Source organism: Neovison vison, chromosome 7, assembly GCF_020171115.1.
Source record: "Neovison vison isolate M4711 chromosome 7, ASM_NN_V1, whole genome shotgun sequence".
NCBI classification, from domain to species: Eukaryota; Metazoa; Chordata; class Mammalia; order Carnivora; family Mustelidae; genus Neogale; species Neogale vison.
The window spans coordinates 40,469,337-40,485,906 of NC_058097.1; the positions used below are offsets into that span (position 1 = coordinate 40,469,337).

The window sequence follows — 16,570 nt, forward strand, 5'->3', positions numbered from 1 at the left end:
TCCCACCTTCAGGCCTTCGCACCTGCCGTTCCTTCTTCTGGAGGCCCTCTTCCCATTCTGGTTCCCCCGCTTTTTTTTTTTTTTTAAGATTTTATTTATTTATTTGACAGACAGAGATCACAAGTAGGCAGAGAGGTAGCCAGAGAGAGAAAGGAGGAAGGAGGCTCCTTGCTGAGCAGAAAGCCCAGTGCAGGGCTCGATCCCAGGACCCTGGGATCATGACCTGAGCCAAAGGCAGAGGCTTTAACCCACTGAACCACCCAGGCACCCCTCCACCCCACTAACTTTTAAGGGCCCTCCTCAACCTTTCAGGGCCGGGCCAGCCTTAGCCCGGCACACGGTCGGCACCTGAGAAATGTTTGTGTGAGTATAGAGTGCCTTGTGAAATAGGAATTGTGTTTCTGTGATATGGTCGCTGCCCCCGCAGAGGCCCGTGGAATGCTAGGTAATGACTTGCTTTCCCTGTGCCTCAGATCATCACAACCGGTCTCTCACAGCATGCTGCTTTGACCCCGACAGCCAGAAGGTGGCTTCTGTTTCATTGGACAAAAGCATCAAGATCTGGGATATTACATCCCAGGCCACGCTACTTACCATCACCAAGTGAGGAGGGGCCCAATTCTGCAGCTGGGAGGTGGGCCCGAGTCCCCATTCATGCCCTCCTGGATTTGGCCTGCCCACCTTAGGCCTGCGATCGGGTGTCCACATGGGGCATCCCCAGCTTGGCCAAGGGTGCTTAGAGGAGGCTGGAGATGGAGAAAGGGAAGGAGGGAGGCAGGCGGGGGGTGGGGGAGCGGCGGCGGTGGGCATCACTAGCTGTGGCTTGTGAGTGGGGATAGGGCTCAGGTGCATTTGTTTCCATGTGAGCCAACTCTGGAAAACATGGTGCAGAGCTCTCCCACCTCCCTCCCAAATGTGAATTTCCAGCATCTTCTGTAAAAGGGGACAATCTGATCATCCAGGGCGCATGAGAGTTCCCTGGCAGGTGGTCCCCATCAGGTGGGGGCTCAGTCCTCTCTAGCAGACCCTGGATGGCAGGGTCCCAGAATGTATACATGCCCCATCATCCTGCCAGCTACACTCAGTGGCGAGTGCTGCTGGCCTGGGACAGGCTGTCCCTTGGAGATCTGGCCAGAGGTTAAGAGTGTGCAGGTTTATATCCTCTGTGACTTTGGACCTTAGATTCCTTACCTGCAAACTGAGCAGAGGTGAGGTCTCAGCAGGATGGCACATGCAGGTCCTCAGCATGGGCCCCTCAGTGCGTGCTCAGCACAGGCTCTGTTACTGAGAGGGACTCTCAGGGACGTTCAGGTCGAGGGTGCCGTGGGCCACTTCCCTGGGGTAGTGAGGCATGTGGGGAACGGAGGTGGCCAAGGTTCCTGCTGTGGGCATCATAGCCCACTGCCTTCTGTTTTCCCCATTGGGGTGGAAAGAGAAATGAGCAAAATGTTTATTGGTATTTTTGATCAACCCAATTGTAGGATTTGGGGAGGGGAGAATGTAGATTTTAGCAAGAAAAGATAAAGGAAGAGATTAAGTGCCCCCCATACAGAGCAGCCCACACTTGATGTCATGCTCTGCTGTCAACGTCCTTAAATTCTTTATTTATGAACAAAGGGGCCTTTATGTTTATGAACAAGGGGCCTTGCATGTTTTTATTTCCAAAGTATGTAAATTACTTTTTGAAAATGTAAAATGTGCAACACAGTACAAAATTAAAAAGGAACAAAAGGATCTCTAGTGAAAAATCGCTCTTACCTGTCTCTCGGTCGTTCACTTTCCTCTTCCCTCCTTCCTGCCTGTCTTTCGTTCTCTTTTGACAGCTTTATTGAGATATAATTCACGGTCAAGGGAATGCACCCATTTCAAGTGTATAGTTCAGTGGTTTGGGGGAATATCACATTTTTAAAATTGTGGTAAAACTATATATAACATAAAAATTTCATTTTAACCATTTTTTAAAAAAGATTTTTATTTATTTTAGAGAGATGCGACAGGGAGGAGCAGAGGGAAAGGGAGAGAGAGGAGGGGGGAGGAGCAGAAGGAGCCGGGGGAGGTGGGGCGTGAGAGAATCTCAAGTAGGCTCCATGACCAGCGCAAGCCCCAGACAGGGCTCGATCTTGCAAACACTGACATCATCACCTGAGCTGAAATTAAGAGTCTGGCACTTAACTGACAGGGCCACCCAGGCACCCCTCCCATTCATTCCTAAAGGGTATTTTTGCCAGATATAAAAATTGGCGTTGACAGGTTTTTCTTTCTTTCTTTTTTTCCCCTTCATCACTTGAAATCTTTCCTGTCACTTTCTTCTCATCTTCACAGTTTCTTCTTTTCTTTTTTTTTTAAATTTATTTGATGGACAGAGATCACAAGCAGGCAGAGAGGCAGGCAGAGAGAGAGGGGGAAGCAGGCTCCCTGCTGAGCAGAGAGTCCAATGAGGGGCTCGATCCCAGAACCTCGGGATCATGACCTGAGCCGAAGGCAGAGGCTTAATCCACTGAGCCACCCAGACACCCCTTCATGGTTTCTGATGAAGAATCTCCTGCCATTCAAATTATATTTCCCTTTTGCCGCTTTCAAGAATTTTTTCTTTGTCTTAAGTTTTCAGAAGTTCAACTAAGTATTTATTTAATTTCATTTTTTAAAAGTAATTTCTACCCCCAGCAGGGGGCTTGAACTCATGACCTAGAGATCCAGTATTGCATTTGAAGTTTAGTTATGATGCGTCAGGGGATAGATTTCTTGGGGTTTGTCCTACTCATTTAGCTTGTTGAATCTGTGGGTTTATTTCTTTTGGAAAATTTGGTAAAATTTCAGATATAATCTCTTTGATTACTTTTTCAGCACTTACCCCCTTTCCCCTCTGGAACTCTGATGACACAAATTTTCAATCTTTTGTTATAGTCCCACAAGTCTCTCAAGCTGTTTTATTTTCCCCCCTTCCAGTCTCTTTTTTGGACTGTTTAATTTGTATTGTCTGTCTCCATATTCAATGACTCTTTTTCTCTGTCCTTTTCATTGAATTTTTAATTTTTAATTTCCTATTTTTCAGTTGTAAAGTTTCCATGTGGCTCTTTGTCACATCTTTGATTTCCTCGCAGAGGCTTTCTATCTTTTCATTTGCTTCAAGCACGATTATAATTGTCCATAGAAGCATTTTTATGGTGGCCACTTAAAAATCCTTGCCAGATAATTCTAATGTCTGTGTCATCTCACTGTTGGGCATCTGCTGATTATCTTCTCATTCTCAATGACATATTCCTGGCTCTTAGTATGATGAGTGATTTCCTGTTGTGTCGTGGATGTTGTGTATGTTAATTATATTAGAAAACTCTCAGTCCTAAAATCTTGTTCTAGCAGGCCATCTCAGTAGAGTCTGGCAAGGATAGCAGTCTAGGCTTCCTTCTTGGACCTTGCTGGCAGGGGTGGGGATGGGATGAAGGTTTTCCTGAGATGTTTGGCTGGAATAAGGTGGGGCGTGGCTACAAGTTTTCTGTCTTGCTCAGCTATCTATCTGGCTAGAAAGAACAGGCTTTTTTGAGGGCCTTTTAATGGTCCCCATTGTTTCTTGGGTTATAGGCTTTCCTGGTATTCAGTATAGGATAGGTGAAGAAAATAAAACCCTAGGAACACACAGCATGCCTTCTTGGGTCCCAAGATGTCATGCTGGTCTGCATTCTTACCTCCATCTTCCCTAGTCTCCTCTTTGCTTTATAAATGCCCAGGATTGTTGGTTGTACTTAGCAGGAGGAATAGGGAAAAGTGCATTAATTCCATCCTGCCCAGACATAATTGCAACATAAGCACTTTCCCCAAACTGTTAAGTACCACAATCTTTTATGAGAAATGGAATTTCTATTTTCCTGGAAAATAGAGATAGCCCTGGTTTAAATCCCAAACACTGTGTTTGGATTCTGGCGAAAGCATTTTATCCATCTCCAGTATATGCTGGGATGGCTCTTAGCCTAATAGCCACAGGGATTTGGAAAGTCTGACTTTCCTAACCTTGGGAAGTTGACATTTCTTCTCCTTTGCTCTTAGTCTGCACTACAAAGAACGAAAGCAGAGTTGAAAACTCTGGCCTGAGCTCTAGAAAAAACAGTTTTGTTCAAGCTTTCCTTCAAGTAAAATGACTGATTTTATGATCCGGGCCACTCAGAGATGCTCATCTATGTTCATAGGTTTTCTTGAAAACTGTTTATGATGGAAGATGAAATTCCAGGGGGAAATACTTGGAGGATCACAAAGAAAACAAAAACAGCCAAATTCTGACAGATTAAAAAAAAAAGACATAAAAATTGAGAATGTATGGTGTCTGGGTGGCTCAGTGGATAAAGCCTCTGCCTTTGGTTCAGGTCATGATTCCAGGGTCCTGGGATTGAGCCCCACATCAGGCTCTCTGCTCCACGGGGAACCTGCTTCCTCCTATCTCTCTCTCTGCCTGCCTCTCTGCCTATTTGTGATCCCAGTATGTCAAATAAAGTCTTTTAAAAAAATTGAGAATGGATAACTAAAAACTTAACTAAATGCACAGCATTCAGATATGCCTTAATGACTGAAGACAGTTGAAGGGAGAGGGAGAGAAAAGAGAACGGCACTGGGAGAAGGTGGTGAGAGAGGGGTGGGGGAAGGAGGGGCCTCCAGGTCTTGGAGAGAAACGAGGTGGAGCGTGAGCAGGAGAAACCCATTTTGAAAGTGTGACCCAGGACGAGACCCTAAGGGCTGTTTTTCTGTTGACCACTGCTAACAGATTTTCTGATGCCTCTTTCCCTCAAGTCTCAGGTAGCTCTAAGTAGTGAAGTGGTTCTCAGTGGACAATTTGCCAATGTCTGGAGATATTTTTAGTTGTCGTAGCTGAGTGTAGGTGCTGCCGGCATCTAGTAGAGGCTGCTCAACATCCTACAGTGTATGGGACAACCCCCTACCACAAAGAATTGTGGGTAGCACAAATGTCAGTGTTGTTATGATTGAGAAATCCTAGAATATTGCATAGCCAGAGCAATTAAGATCTGGACCTTGATAATATATATACAATGAAATCTCACTCAGCCGTCAAAAAGAATGAAATCTTGCCATTTGCGATGACACGGATGGAGCTAGAATGTATTATGCTAAGTGAGATAAGTCAGTCTGAGAAAGACAAATACCTTATAATTTCACTCATGTGGAATTTAGGAATCAAAACAGATGAGCAAAGGGGAAGAGGGGGAAAAGAGAGGAAAGAGGGATGCAAACCGTAAGAGACTCTTAACAAACTGAGGGTTGATAGAGGGTGGTGAGTGGGGGGTGCACCAGATGGGTGATGGGCATAAAGGAGGACACTTGCTGTGCCGAGCACTGGGTGTTGTATGTAAGTAATGAACCACCAGATTCTGCTCCTGAAGCCAATATTACACTATATGTTAACTAACTAGATTTTAAATTTTTAAAAAATGGGGGGAAAAAGAGATTTGGACCATGGTAGGCAGTGATCAAAGGAAGGATGTCCATTACATCACAGGGGAGCAAGTCAGCTCCCGTGCCCCTCACCTCAGCTCTGTCCCCAGATTCTCCAGGCATGAGGTGCTGATGTGTACACCCTCCCATCTGTGTTTCAGGGCACATTTTGGTGCAATCTCAAACTGCTGCTTTACCTTCAGTGGCCATTTCCTGTGTACAAGCTCCTGGGATAAAACCTTAAAAATATGGAATGTCCATACGGGGGAGTTTCGGAACTCTGGAGCCTGTGCGACTCTGATGAAGGGCCATGAAGGTTCTGTGAGCTCCTGCCACTTTTCCAGAGACAGTGAGTAATGAACACATAGAAAGATTTCACACCTGTGGGAGGGCTGGGGCAGATCTTGTGTTCCGTTCCCCTGGACTTGCCATCATAAAGAGAGGCAATTCCTCACCAATGGTGAGGGTGGATTTGTTTTCGATGAGAACACACAAGCCAGGAGGGACATTCATAGGCAGAAGTTTGCAAGTAGCAGAGACTCAGCTTAATGTGGCTTAGCAGCCAAAGATATTTACTAGCTCCTGGAATGGGGAAGTCCAAGAGCAGATTTCACTTCAGGTGTGGCTGGGTCCAGACACTCAAGACAGTGCTGTTAGGGAGCCAGTCCTGGCCAAAGAGAGACCTTTCTTTTCCTTGGTACTAGTGCAAGTCCCAGGACAGTGCTTCATTGGCTCAGCTTGGGACACACACCTACCTCGGAACCAATCACTTCACCAGGGGATGAAAGGCTCTGATTGGCTAGGTTTGAGTGACTTGCCCACCCCTCTGAACTAGAGGTCAGAGTCAGTACCCTCCAACCAGAGGGAATGAGAGGATTGTGTGGGGTGTTTCCTCATGGGTCGTGAGGGCATTGTTGACAAAGGGGCATGGGTGCCAACAGAGGTAATGACAGGAAGTGGCCTCAGGCCACTAGCCTCAGTGAGGGAAGTGACAGTCCCTGACACTCAGGAGCCAATGGCTTTCCTCCTCCATTCTCCTGGGAAGTGGGGCTCGCTTTCTGTGTGTGTGTATCAGGGGTCCCCAGCCAGTACAGAAGCAATCAGAGCCTGGCTTGCGAAATGCTAGGGTGTTTTGAACAACTTTACCTCTTCGTAAGCAGAGTTGGTCTGTGAGTTAGACCATTAGGGGGCATCCCACCAGTTTCTGTCCTTGTATTTTTGGGGTTCAGAGTTGCGTATTGGCCATTATCCTTATTCACACGTTCTGCATTTGTGAATTACCATACTGGATAAAATTTATTCATAACCCTAAAATCAGCATTTGTGGCACTTTTGTGATGTGGCAGGGGCTGTGGACACACGCAGGGCAGTGAAGAGTGTGAGTTGGCCTTCCACACACTCCCAGCTGCGGTTGAACAAGGTGGCCCTCTGCCTTCTTGTTCCAGCTCCCTTTCTGGCAAGTGTCCATTTTGCGGGCCCTTGAGTGCCCAGTTATTTTGCATTTGGTGGACTTGGTTGGTGACTCTGTTCTTTAAAGAGCCCCCAAGCACAGGGCCGGAGTGCTTGCTGTCCTGTGCTCCTCAGCGCGAGAAGGTGGTGACGTGGCTTACAGGGAAAGCACAGGTGTTGGATAAGCTGGTTGAGGCGTCAGCTCCCGCACTGATGGCTGTGAATTTAATGTTAATGAATAAACACTGTGTGTCAACTACAGTGTGTTTCAGCAGAAGGAGATCTAAAACGAGGTTACGTATTGATCGGTTAATGAAAAGTTGGGACCAGAGAGGCTCCTAGGAACCTCACCCTATAGGTCCCCTAGGAGAAATTGTTCACCATTGTCTAATTCAGCATCTGTGGTGGCTTTATGGAACGTCACTGCTGTGAATAATGAAAATGGACTGTAACTGGCTGGGGGTCATCGAGCCACCCCAGGAAGGGGTTGGAGTGTCCTTGGACTGAACCATGGTGTCACCACACCAATGCAACCTCAGCCCACTTTGACCTTGCTGAAAGGGGGAGCACTTGGCAGGGGGAAGATGACTCCCCCCTTCTCTGAAATGTTATCATTTTGTGTTGTAGCCTCTGTTCTCGTGTCTGGAGGGTTCGACAGGACTGTGGCTATCTGGGATGTAGGAGAAGGCTACCGGAAGCTCTCCTTGAAGGTACCGATGTCAGCATCAGATAGAGGGTCCATGCTGGGTGCTTGGTGCTGGGTGCTGGGGATACAGTAGTGGGTGAGACAGACCTAGATGTCCCCATTGGAGCTAACACCTCTTTGGGGAAGAACAGACAGGAAACCAACAAGCAGATCATTAACCATGATGAGTGAAACAGAGAAACCACAACAGGGTGATGTGAAAGAGATAGACCCCAACGACTAACCCACAATGGTTCGACAGGGAAGGCTTCTTGGAGAAGGTAGCATTTGAGCTGAGAACTTGAAGGCAAGGAAAGACTGGGTGAATGAGGAATGCGGGAAAGCCATTCTACGCAGAGGGAACAACAAATGCAAAAACTCAGAGGTGGAAAAGTGTCTAAGAACAGTAGAAATTACTCTGCAGAAAGATGAATGCCATAATGAGGCCTGCATAGATAGCTCTGGGCTCCAGAATGGCGGGTCTCTGAGTGCTTTTGCCTACAAGTCAGAGGAGACTCGACTCCAAAGTGTCTCTATGATGAGGGGATGGATTGTCCCAACTTGGCAGGAACCCAGAGAGGTTAGGCAGTCCCAGGACTGGCTACAGCAGTGCCTCTGTGCCAAGTGCTCCCAGACCCCAAGATTCCCACCGAGTGATCTCACGGTTTGGCAGTGAAATCTTGGCTTGCATCCATACATCTTGGTCCCCCAAGCTCCCGTCCTTTGTTACGCACACGGCAGTTTTCACTTCTCTCCTGCTCTCCTTCTTCCTACCATACCACACTGGCTCGCCTTCCACCTCTTTCCCTTGAAGAATGGTCCAGATGCTGACGCAGAGCCCTGACGTCATTAAGCATCTCTCTCCTCGGAGCTTCTTTTTACCTGAGGAAAATAACCCTCCATTTGCTCAGGCCACAGGGGATAGGTTTGCGGCGACTCGAAGCAAAAGCCCCCCTCTCCAGGAGGACCTCCGAATGGTTATTGCCTGGAACAGAGAAGGCAAACGAAAGCCTGCAAGAGGTGCTCTGGGGCCAGCTGGGAATATAGTCACTCTTCTTCCATCCTGCTCAACACTGGAGCTCTGTTTTAAAGAGCGCGGTGCCGTCACGCACACGTGCATTGACACCCTTTACACTTCGTGTTGCATGTCACGGGTGACGTCCAGAAAACGCAATTAGTTGCTCTTAAGCGCAGGCATCCCTGGGGTCCTGACTTTTGCCTTTTTGTCTTTTTTGTGCTTACCAAGGTTTTCCCTCTAGGCGCTTGTTAAAATTCTATTTTTCTTCAGGGCCACAGTGACTGGGTGACAGACGTTGCCATTAGCAACAACAAGAAATGGGTCCTGTCTGCTTCAAAGGTAAAAGCGGCCGATCCCTGAGTGACTTCCAGTCTCTCTCACGTTCAGAACTGGTGTCACGGGAGTGTTACTGTCAAGCTAAATTCCTGGGCTGGCTCAGTCTGAGCCCCGCCACCACCCCCTCCCCCGCCCCCAGCCACGCCAGGCCATTCTCAATGCAGGGAGCTGGCTGGGACCGTGGGAAGCAGGTCCTTATGTCTGCTTATGTGGGGAGTTGCCAGGGATTTCTGTGTCTGTGACCATTGACATTTGAGCTTTGTTGGAGCTAGGGCCTGCCCAGACCAGTGAGTGATGGAGCCAACAGGGGGCTTTTGGGGGGGAGGCGTCAAGCTCATTGGGAAGCAGCAGAGACCACCCTGAGCTCCCAGGTGGGCCTTCCCTCTCTGCGCCACCATATCCTGGAATTCCCATGCCGATGGCACAGAAGAGCAAGCCCAAGGGTATCCCAAGAGCTGTCTTTCAGGTGTGGTGAGCCCAAGAGTAGTGGGGGTGGGGTGTCCCACCTTCCCCCTGCTGACCTTTATTAGAACCCTGCCATTCTGTGGTCTGGGGGTTTCTGGGTGCATGGGACCATGGGTAAGACTCAGCCTACCATGACCAACGTGTTAGAGAGCCAACCCAGACACTGCCACACCCAACCCCAATACCATAATAACAGAACACCTAATAAAAGTTCTATGCCGATGTATTATTGTTTTTTTAAGATTTTATTTATTTATTTGACAGACAGAGATCACAACTAGGCAGAAAGGCAGGCAGAGAAAGAGGAAGGGAAGCAGGCTCCCTGCCAAGCAGAGAGCCCGATGCGGGGCTTAATCCCAGGACCCTGGGATCATGACCTGAACCAAAGGCAGAGGCTTTAACCCACTGAGCCACTCAGGCACCCGTGTTACTGTTTTAATATAAAAATATGAAAGATGATTATGACAACTCTATCTCAGTAAAGCTGGAAAAAACTGAAAGTGCAAACCAAAATAAGAAAAATCAATGTTTATTTGAAATGCATGTCTCATTCAGTGTTTTTTACTTCTCTGTTACATCAATGCTAGTATTGAAACAGTAATAATTGGACTACTTAATGGAAGCAAATAGTAGTAATTTATAATAGAACTAATTTTATTTTTGTATTTTATAATGTTTTATATTTTGTAATGTTTTTATTTTTATATAAAACATTTTTTCTTTTTTTTAGATTTTATTTACTTATTTATTTGACACAGACAGAGACAGAGATACACAGTGAGAGAGGGAACACAAGCTGAGGGAGTGGGAGAGGGAGAAGCAGGCTTCCTGCTGAGCAGAGAGCCTGATGCAGGGCTCGATCCCAGGACCCTGGATCATGACCCGAGCCAAAGGCAGATGCTTAACTGACTGAGCCACCCAGGCACCCTGTGTTTCTTTTATATATCTTATATTTTATAATGTTTTATGTATTTGATAATATATTTTATAATATTTCTTTCTTATGACAATTTATTTGGACTTTTACAAAAAGTCTTCATTGGATATTCCAGTGTTGCAGGCTATATTATCATGTGTGCTGAAGATACTAAATATAAGACTTAAAGAAAAGAATACAAGTACAATAAGATTGATACAATAAGATTGATTCAATAAACATAGTTCTATTTATTCATGGATTTATTTCCCCAGTTTTATTGAGCTACAAATGACACATAACATGGCCCAAGTTTAGGGGGTGCACAGCGTTCCCTGGACTGCCCCAGCCTCGGGACGCCCTTCTTTTTGCTGAGGTCGCAACAAAACCACACACTGACAACTGTGAACCCCACTTGGGCCTGCAGCTGTGCTCGTACCAAGCCCACTTCTCACCGATTCCTGGGCCAGCCCTCGGGAGGCCAGCAGGCGAAAACATCCTCTCAGCAACAGCTGCAGGTCGTGGAGTCCTCAGGGTCTCTCTAGAGCTCACAGGTTTTTAGATTCGCAGGAATTCACTTCCGGCTCTCCAAAGCTGTCCGAAGGTACTCAGTCTGCAAACCTTTTAGTGGCCAAGGCATTTTGTCAGTCAGCCGGGTCCTTTGCCACAAGAGTGGATGGTGTCGGCCGGCCGTGACTCAAGTGGCCATTACCGTAAAAGGCTCTGAAGTACAGTGCACGCGGTCATGACTCCAGCCTCTGTTTCTCCGGGAAATGGCCTTAAAGCACAGAGGTCATTTGAACTTGGGATAATAACGTTGGATCCCAGATACAGAGACTGAGAATGAATGTCTTGTTTGGCATGACTGCCATTTTCTGGTGAAAGTGTTGATTTTTTTTTTTTTTTAAAGTACCGAAGCTGTCTAATTTCAAAAAACAAAACCAAAAAAGACCCTTAATTTCACTGTATGCATTTTTGTCACAACCTGCAACCAAGGGGCAGTCACTTCATCCTTCTTTAGGCTCACTGTGGCCTCTTTGAAGATCCTGAAACAGTGTTGGAGAAACACTGTTTAAGGTATTTTAAGTATTTAAGGTATTTAAAAAATACCTTTTTTTAAATTATTTTTTAAAGATTTTATTTATCTATTTGACAGAGAGAGCAACATCGAGAGCAGCACAAGCAGGGGGAGTGGGAGAGGGAGAAGCAGGCTTCCCAGTGAACAGGGAGCCTGATGTGCGGCTCCATCCTAGGACCCTGGGATCCTGACCTGAACCACCCAGGCGCCCCATACCTTCTCTTGTAATTCTATTGTAATCCCTTTCTTCCACTCTCGTCCTCAATGCATTTCAAAACCAGAGGACATTCTTCTTATGCCACACATTAAACATACAATTTTATGGCAGGCCCACATTTTAAATATCTTCTTTAGAGCTGACAGTGACAACAGCCGTCTTGGAGGTAAATGTTTAAGCAACACACCTTCTTCCATGTCTACAAAGTCATCATTTTTATAAAGTGCTTCTCTACTTTTTGAGGAATAGGAAAGGAGACTAAAAACTATTAAGAAAGACCTCGGGGGTGCCTCCTGGGTGGCTCGGTAGAGCAAATGTCTGACTCTCGGTTTTGACGCCAGTCCTGATTTTGGGGTCATGGGATCGAGCTGAGTTGGGCTCCATGCTCAGTGGGGAGTCTGCTTAAGATTCCCTCTCTCAGGGCGCCCGGGTGGTTCAGTGGGTTAAAGCCTCTGCCTTCAGCTCAGGTCATGATCTCAGGGTCCTAGGATCGAGCCCTGCATCGTGCTCTTTGCTCAGCGGGGAGCCTGCTTCCCTCTGCGTCTCTCTCTGCCTGCCTTTCTCCCTACTTGTGATCTGTCAAATAAATAAATAAAAATCTTAAAAAAAAAATTCCCTCTCTCCCTCTCTCTCTGCCCACCCCCTGCTTTCTTTCTCTCTCTCTCCCCCCCACCAAAAAAAAGAAAGAAAAAAGACCCAACATCGCAGGTGAGCAAATCCCATGGTTTTGTGCAGTGTGGTGTGCATGACGTGCCGTCCATTTAGCGGGTGAGCTCTTTTCATTTGCTTTGGAAAGAAGTTAATAGGCTGAATGGAATCTTCCAGAATTTAGATCTGTGTTGTCTGCTGAACATGTGGCTAGATGAGCAATGTCTAGTTTGTATTCAGATAAGATGTCAACACGCTTTTATGTTTTCTGCATTTTCACTAAAATCTTCATAGAAATCAAGAAGATGATCTGAAACTCCCAACTTCTGAATCAAAGTATTCAAGGGCTAGGTTGTGGGGATTTGGCAAATCACCAACAATCCCTGGAGAGGGATTGTTGGTGGCCTCTGACAGCTCCACACAGCAAGGGGCCAACACCGATGGGATCACTGGCCCCTTTTCTTCTCCCACATGGCATTTAGTTGCATTTAATTGCACATGCCAATTCAGGAAATGGAACATTACGCAGTCTTTTAGTTTCTTATTGCCACTATAATAAATCACCATACACTTTACCCCTTACACAACAAAAGCCTAGTATCTTCCAGTTCTGTGAGACAGAAGTATGACAAGGTCTTGCTGGGCTAAAATCAAGGTATCCTTGGGGCGCCTGGGTGGCTCAGTGGGTTGGGCCACTGCCTTTGACTCAGGTCATGGTCTCAGGGTCCTGGGATCGAGTCCCGCATTGGGCTCTCTGCTCAGTGGGGAGCCTGCTTCCTCCTCTCTCTCTCTGCCTGCCTCTCTGCCTACTTGTGATCTCTCTCTGTCACATAAATAAATAAAATCTTTTAAAAAAATAAAATAAAATCAAGGCATCCACAGGACTGTATTCCTTTCTGTAGCTCTAGGGGATAATCCATTTCCTTAACCTTTCTAAAAGCCACCACATTCTTCGGCTTGTTCATCTTCCTGTTATCTTCAAAGCCAACAACATCGTATTTCTCTGTGCCTTTCTTCTATAGAACCTACTCCTCTCACTGTGTTGTCCACTTTTTCTTTTTTAAAAGATTTTATTTATATGACAGAGAGAGACACAATGAGAGAGGGAACACGAGCGGGGGTGGGTGGGAGAGGGAGAAGCAGGCTTCCCACAGAGCAGGGAGCCCGATGCGGGGCTAGAACCCAGGACCCTGGGATCACAATCTGAGCTAAAGGCAGACACTTAATGACTGAGCCATGCAGGTGTCCCTGTGTTGTCCACTTTTAAGGATATTTATCACTATGTCTAGCCTGTCTGGATAACCCAGAACAACGTCCCTATTGTAAGATCAGCTGGTCAGCGAACTTAATTTCATCTGCAACCTTAATTTCCCTTTGTTATGTCACCTAACATGTTCACAGGGTCTGGGGATTAGGGTGAGGATTTCTGGGCATTATTCTGCTGACTACATTCCATTCCAGAAAAACAATCAAAGGAATGATATGGTAGTGGGTGATCATTTGAGCAGTATTACCAAACTAATTCATCCGTTACCATTGTCTCAGGAGTATTGGTATCTTCTTTTAAAAATAGATTTTGTTGTTTGGAGCAGTTTTAGGTATACAGAAAGTTGGGCTAATAGTACAGAGAGTTCCCATATAGTCCCTTCCTCTCCCCAGTTTCCACTATTAGTAATAATGTCTTGCATTAAGTGTGGTATATTTGATACAAGTAAAGAACCAATATTGATGCATTATTATGAACCAAAGTCTGTAATTTACATTTCACTCTTTATGTTGTATGGGTTTTGCCAAAGGCATGTAATGTATCCGCCATGACAGTTTCATACAGAAGTTTCCCTTCCTAAAAATTCCCTGTACTCCACCTGTTCATCCCTCCCCTTCATCCCTAGAACGCCCAACAACTTCTGTCTATAGTTTTGTCTTTTCCAGAATGCCATATAGTTGCACGCATGCAGTCTGTGGTCTTTGCAGACTGGCTTCCTTCACTTAGCAATATGCATTTCAGGGTCCTTCATGTCTCCTGATGACTTGACAGCTCATTTTTAAACATCATCGAATAATATCCCATTGTCAGGATGGGTTTTTTTTTTAAAGATTTTATTTATTTATTTGACACACAGAGAGATCATAAGGAGGCAGAGAGGCAGGCAGAGAGAGGGGGGGAAGCAGGCTTCCCACTGAGCAGAGAGCCCGATGTGGGACTCCATCTCAGGACCCTGAGATCATGATCTGAACTGAAGGCAGATGCTTAACGACTGAGCCACACAGGTGCTTCCCATATGAATGTTAAGATCAGTGTGTTTATTTCTGCAAAGAAGTCATCTGGGGTTTTCATAAAGATTGTGTTGAATCTGTATTACATTTTGTGGATTATTCTCATTTTAGCAATATTAAGTTTTCTGACCTATTGAACGTGAGATATCTTTTTGTTCCTTTACATCTTTAGTTTCTTTCAACAATATAGATTTTTTAGTTTTGTTCTATAAGTTTTGCACTTCCTTTGTTAAAATTATTATTAAACATTTTCTTCTTTTTGATGCTATTCTAAATGGAATTGTGCATCTGATTGCACTTTTAGATTGTTCATTGCAGTTGTATAAAAATACAGTAGATTTCTGTGTATTGATTTTGTATCCAGCAACCTTACTGAACTCATTTATTAGTTCTAATAGGTTTTTAGTTGATTCTTTAAGATTTTCTATATGCAAGGTTATGTAATCTTCAAATAGAGATAGTTTTACTTTTTTTCCAATCCGGATGGCTTACGTTTCATTTTCTTTCACACTGGTGTCTTTTTGGAATATGGAAAAACTGATTTAGAACTTGCCCGTCTCATACCAGGCTTGTGAAATTCAGTGTCTTTCACATTTCAGTACTTTCACATTCTCTTCTCCACCATACCCAATTCCAAATTCTTTTCCTCATATCCTGCAGTATGACATGTTCTGGTTAATTATCACCTTGCCCCTGATCCCAATCTAGTTTTATTTGTCTGGCCATCTGTCATTAAACACAGCTGTTCAGCCTCTGCTTCTGGTGATGTCTGTATCATGGTGGCATTGGTCTTGTAATTATTCTCATCTTCACGATTTGAACTCTTAGAAAACATGATGATAATATTCACAATGTTAAAAATTTTGCTAGCAAGATCTTGAAACACAGCACACCAGTTGATCATAGGTAAAATCAAAGGCATAGGTAAAATCAAAGGCAGCCCATTAACACTTGTGGTTACAATGGCCCGTGAGCGGGAACTCAGGGTGAACTGCAAGCCATGGAGAACTGACAGCGGCTATAGAAGGTGGATCATGTAGCATATCCATTTGTCATTAAACATAGTTTTGCCTTCAGTTCCTATTTTGGGGCCACTGTGGGGATTTTGTCCTTTCCCTCAAACTTCCACATCCATTGCTGAAATGTGGAACCTTCTGCACCCTGGAATGGGTTTGCTGGGATGTGGGACTTGATGGTGCAAAAGGTGGGATAGTCCTGGAGAAAGCAGGTCACCCTGATTCTGCTCCTCTGCATGATGGGGTTCTTCACGTTGTAAAGTGGATGCAGTGCGCCTTCCTGGCGCCTCCCAGCTGAAGGGGCCCATCTTGTGACTGCTGGTTTGCTGTTTAACTTGTTTTAGGACAAAACCATGAGACTATGGAATATTGAAGAAATTGACGAAATTCCTCTGGTAATCAAGTGCAAAAAGGCCCTGGGCTTAAAGGTGAAACAGGTTGGTACTGGGCAATATTAAGCTCAGCGAAGGCTTTCATTAGGTTCCTCCACAAATGAATTTATTCTTTGAACCAACATTTATTGGGCAACTGGGGATAAAACCATGAACAAACAGACTGAAATTCTTTCCCTGAGGGAACTTACGTTCTAAAAGAGGAGGCCATGAAAAAAGAAGCAAGAATAATATGTCCTACATCCCATAGCAATAAATAATTTGGAGAAAAATAACGTAGGGAAAGGGGAATGGATGGGAATGCTGGTAACACTTTATTTATTTGAGAGAGAAAGAGCACCTACAGGTGGGGGAGGGGCAGAGGGAGAGAGAATCCTCAAGCAGATTCCCTGCTGAGAGGGGAGGGAGCTGAATGCGGGGCTTGATCCCAGGTCGTGGAGATCATGACCTGAGCTGAAATCAAGAGTCAGCTGCTCAACCCACTGAGCCACTCAGGTTCTCCTGCTGGTCACACTTGAAAGGATGGCCAGGATAGGTCTCACTGAGAAGGTTAACATTTGTTGAATACCTGAGGCGGTGAGGGAGTGAGCTGTGCAGATACTTAGGGGAAGGACTTCCCAGCATCGGGAAGAGCCAG

At 45.5% G+C, this 16,570-nt stretch overlaps 1 protein-coding gene across 1 annotated transcript in view; it reads left to right on the plus strand.

Moving 5' to 3' along the window:
- The window catches only part of WDR88 (WD repeat domain 88), a 40,421-nt gene that overhangs the window by 21,933 nt on the left and 1,918 nt on the right, over positions 1–16,570 (plus strand). Inside the window, exons 6-10 of the mRNA XM_044256267.1 lie at positions 474–603; positions 5,598–5,785; positions 7,513–7,595; positions 8,859–8,927; positions 15,886–15,978. Of these exons, the coding sequence (XP_044112202.1) occupies positions 474–603; positions 5,598–5,785; positions 7,513–7,595; positions 8,859–8,927; positions 15,886–15,978 (563 nt within the window). The remainder of the gene's footprint in view (positions 1–473; positions 604–5,597; positions 5,786–7,512; positions 7,596–8,858; positions 8,928–15,885; positions 15,979–16,570) is intronic.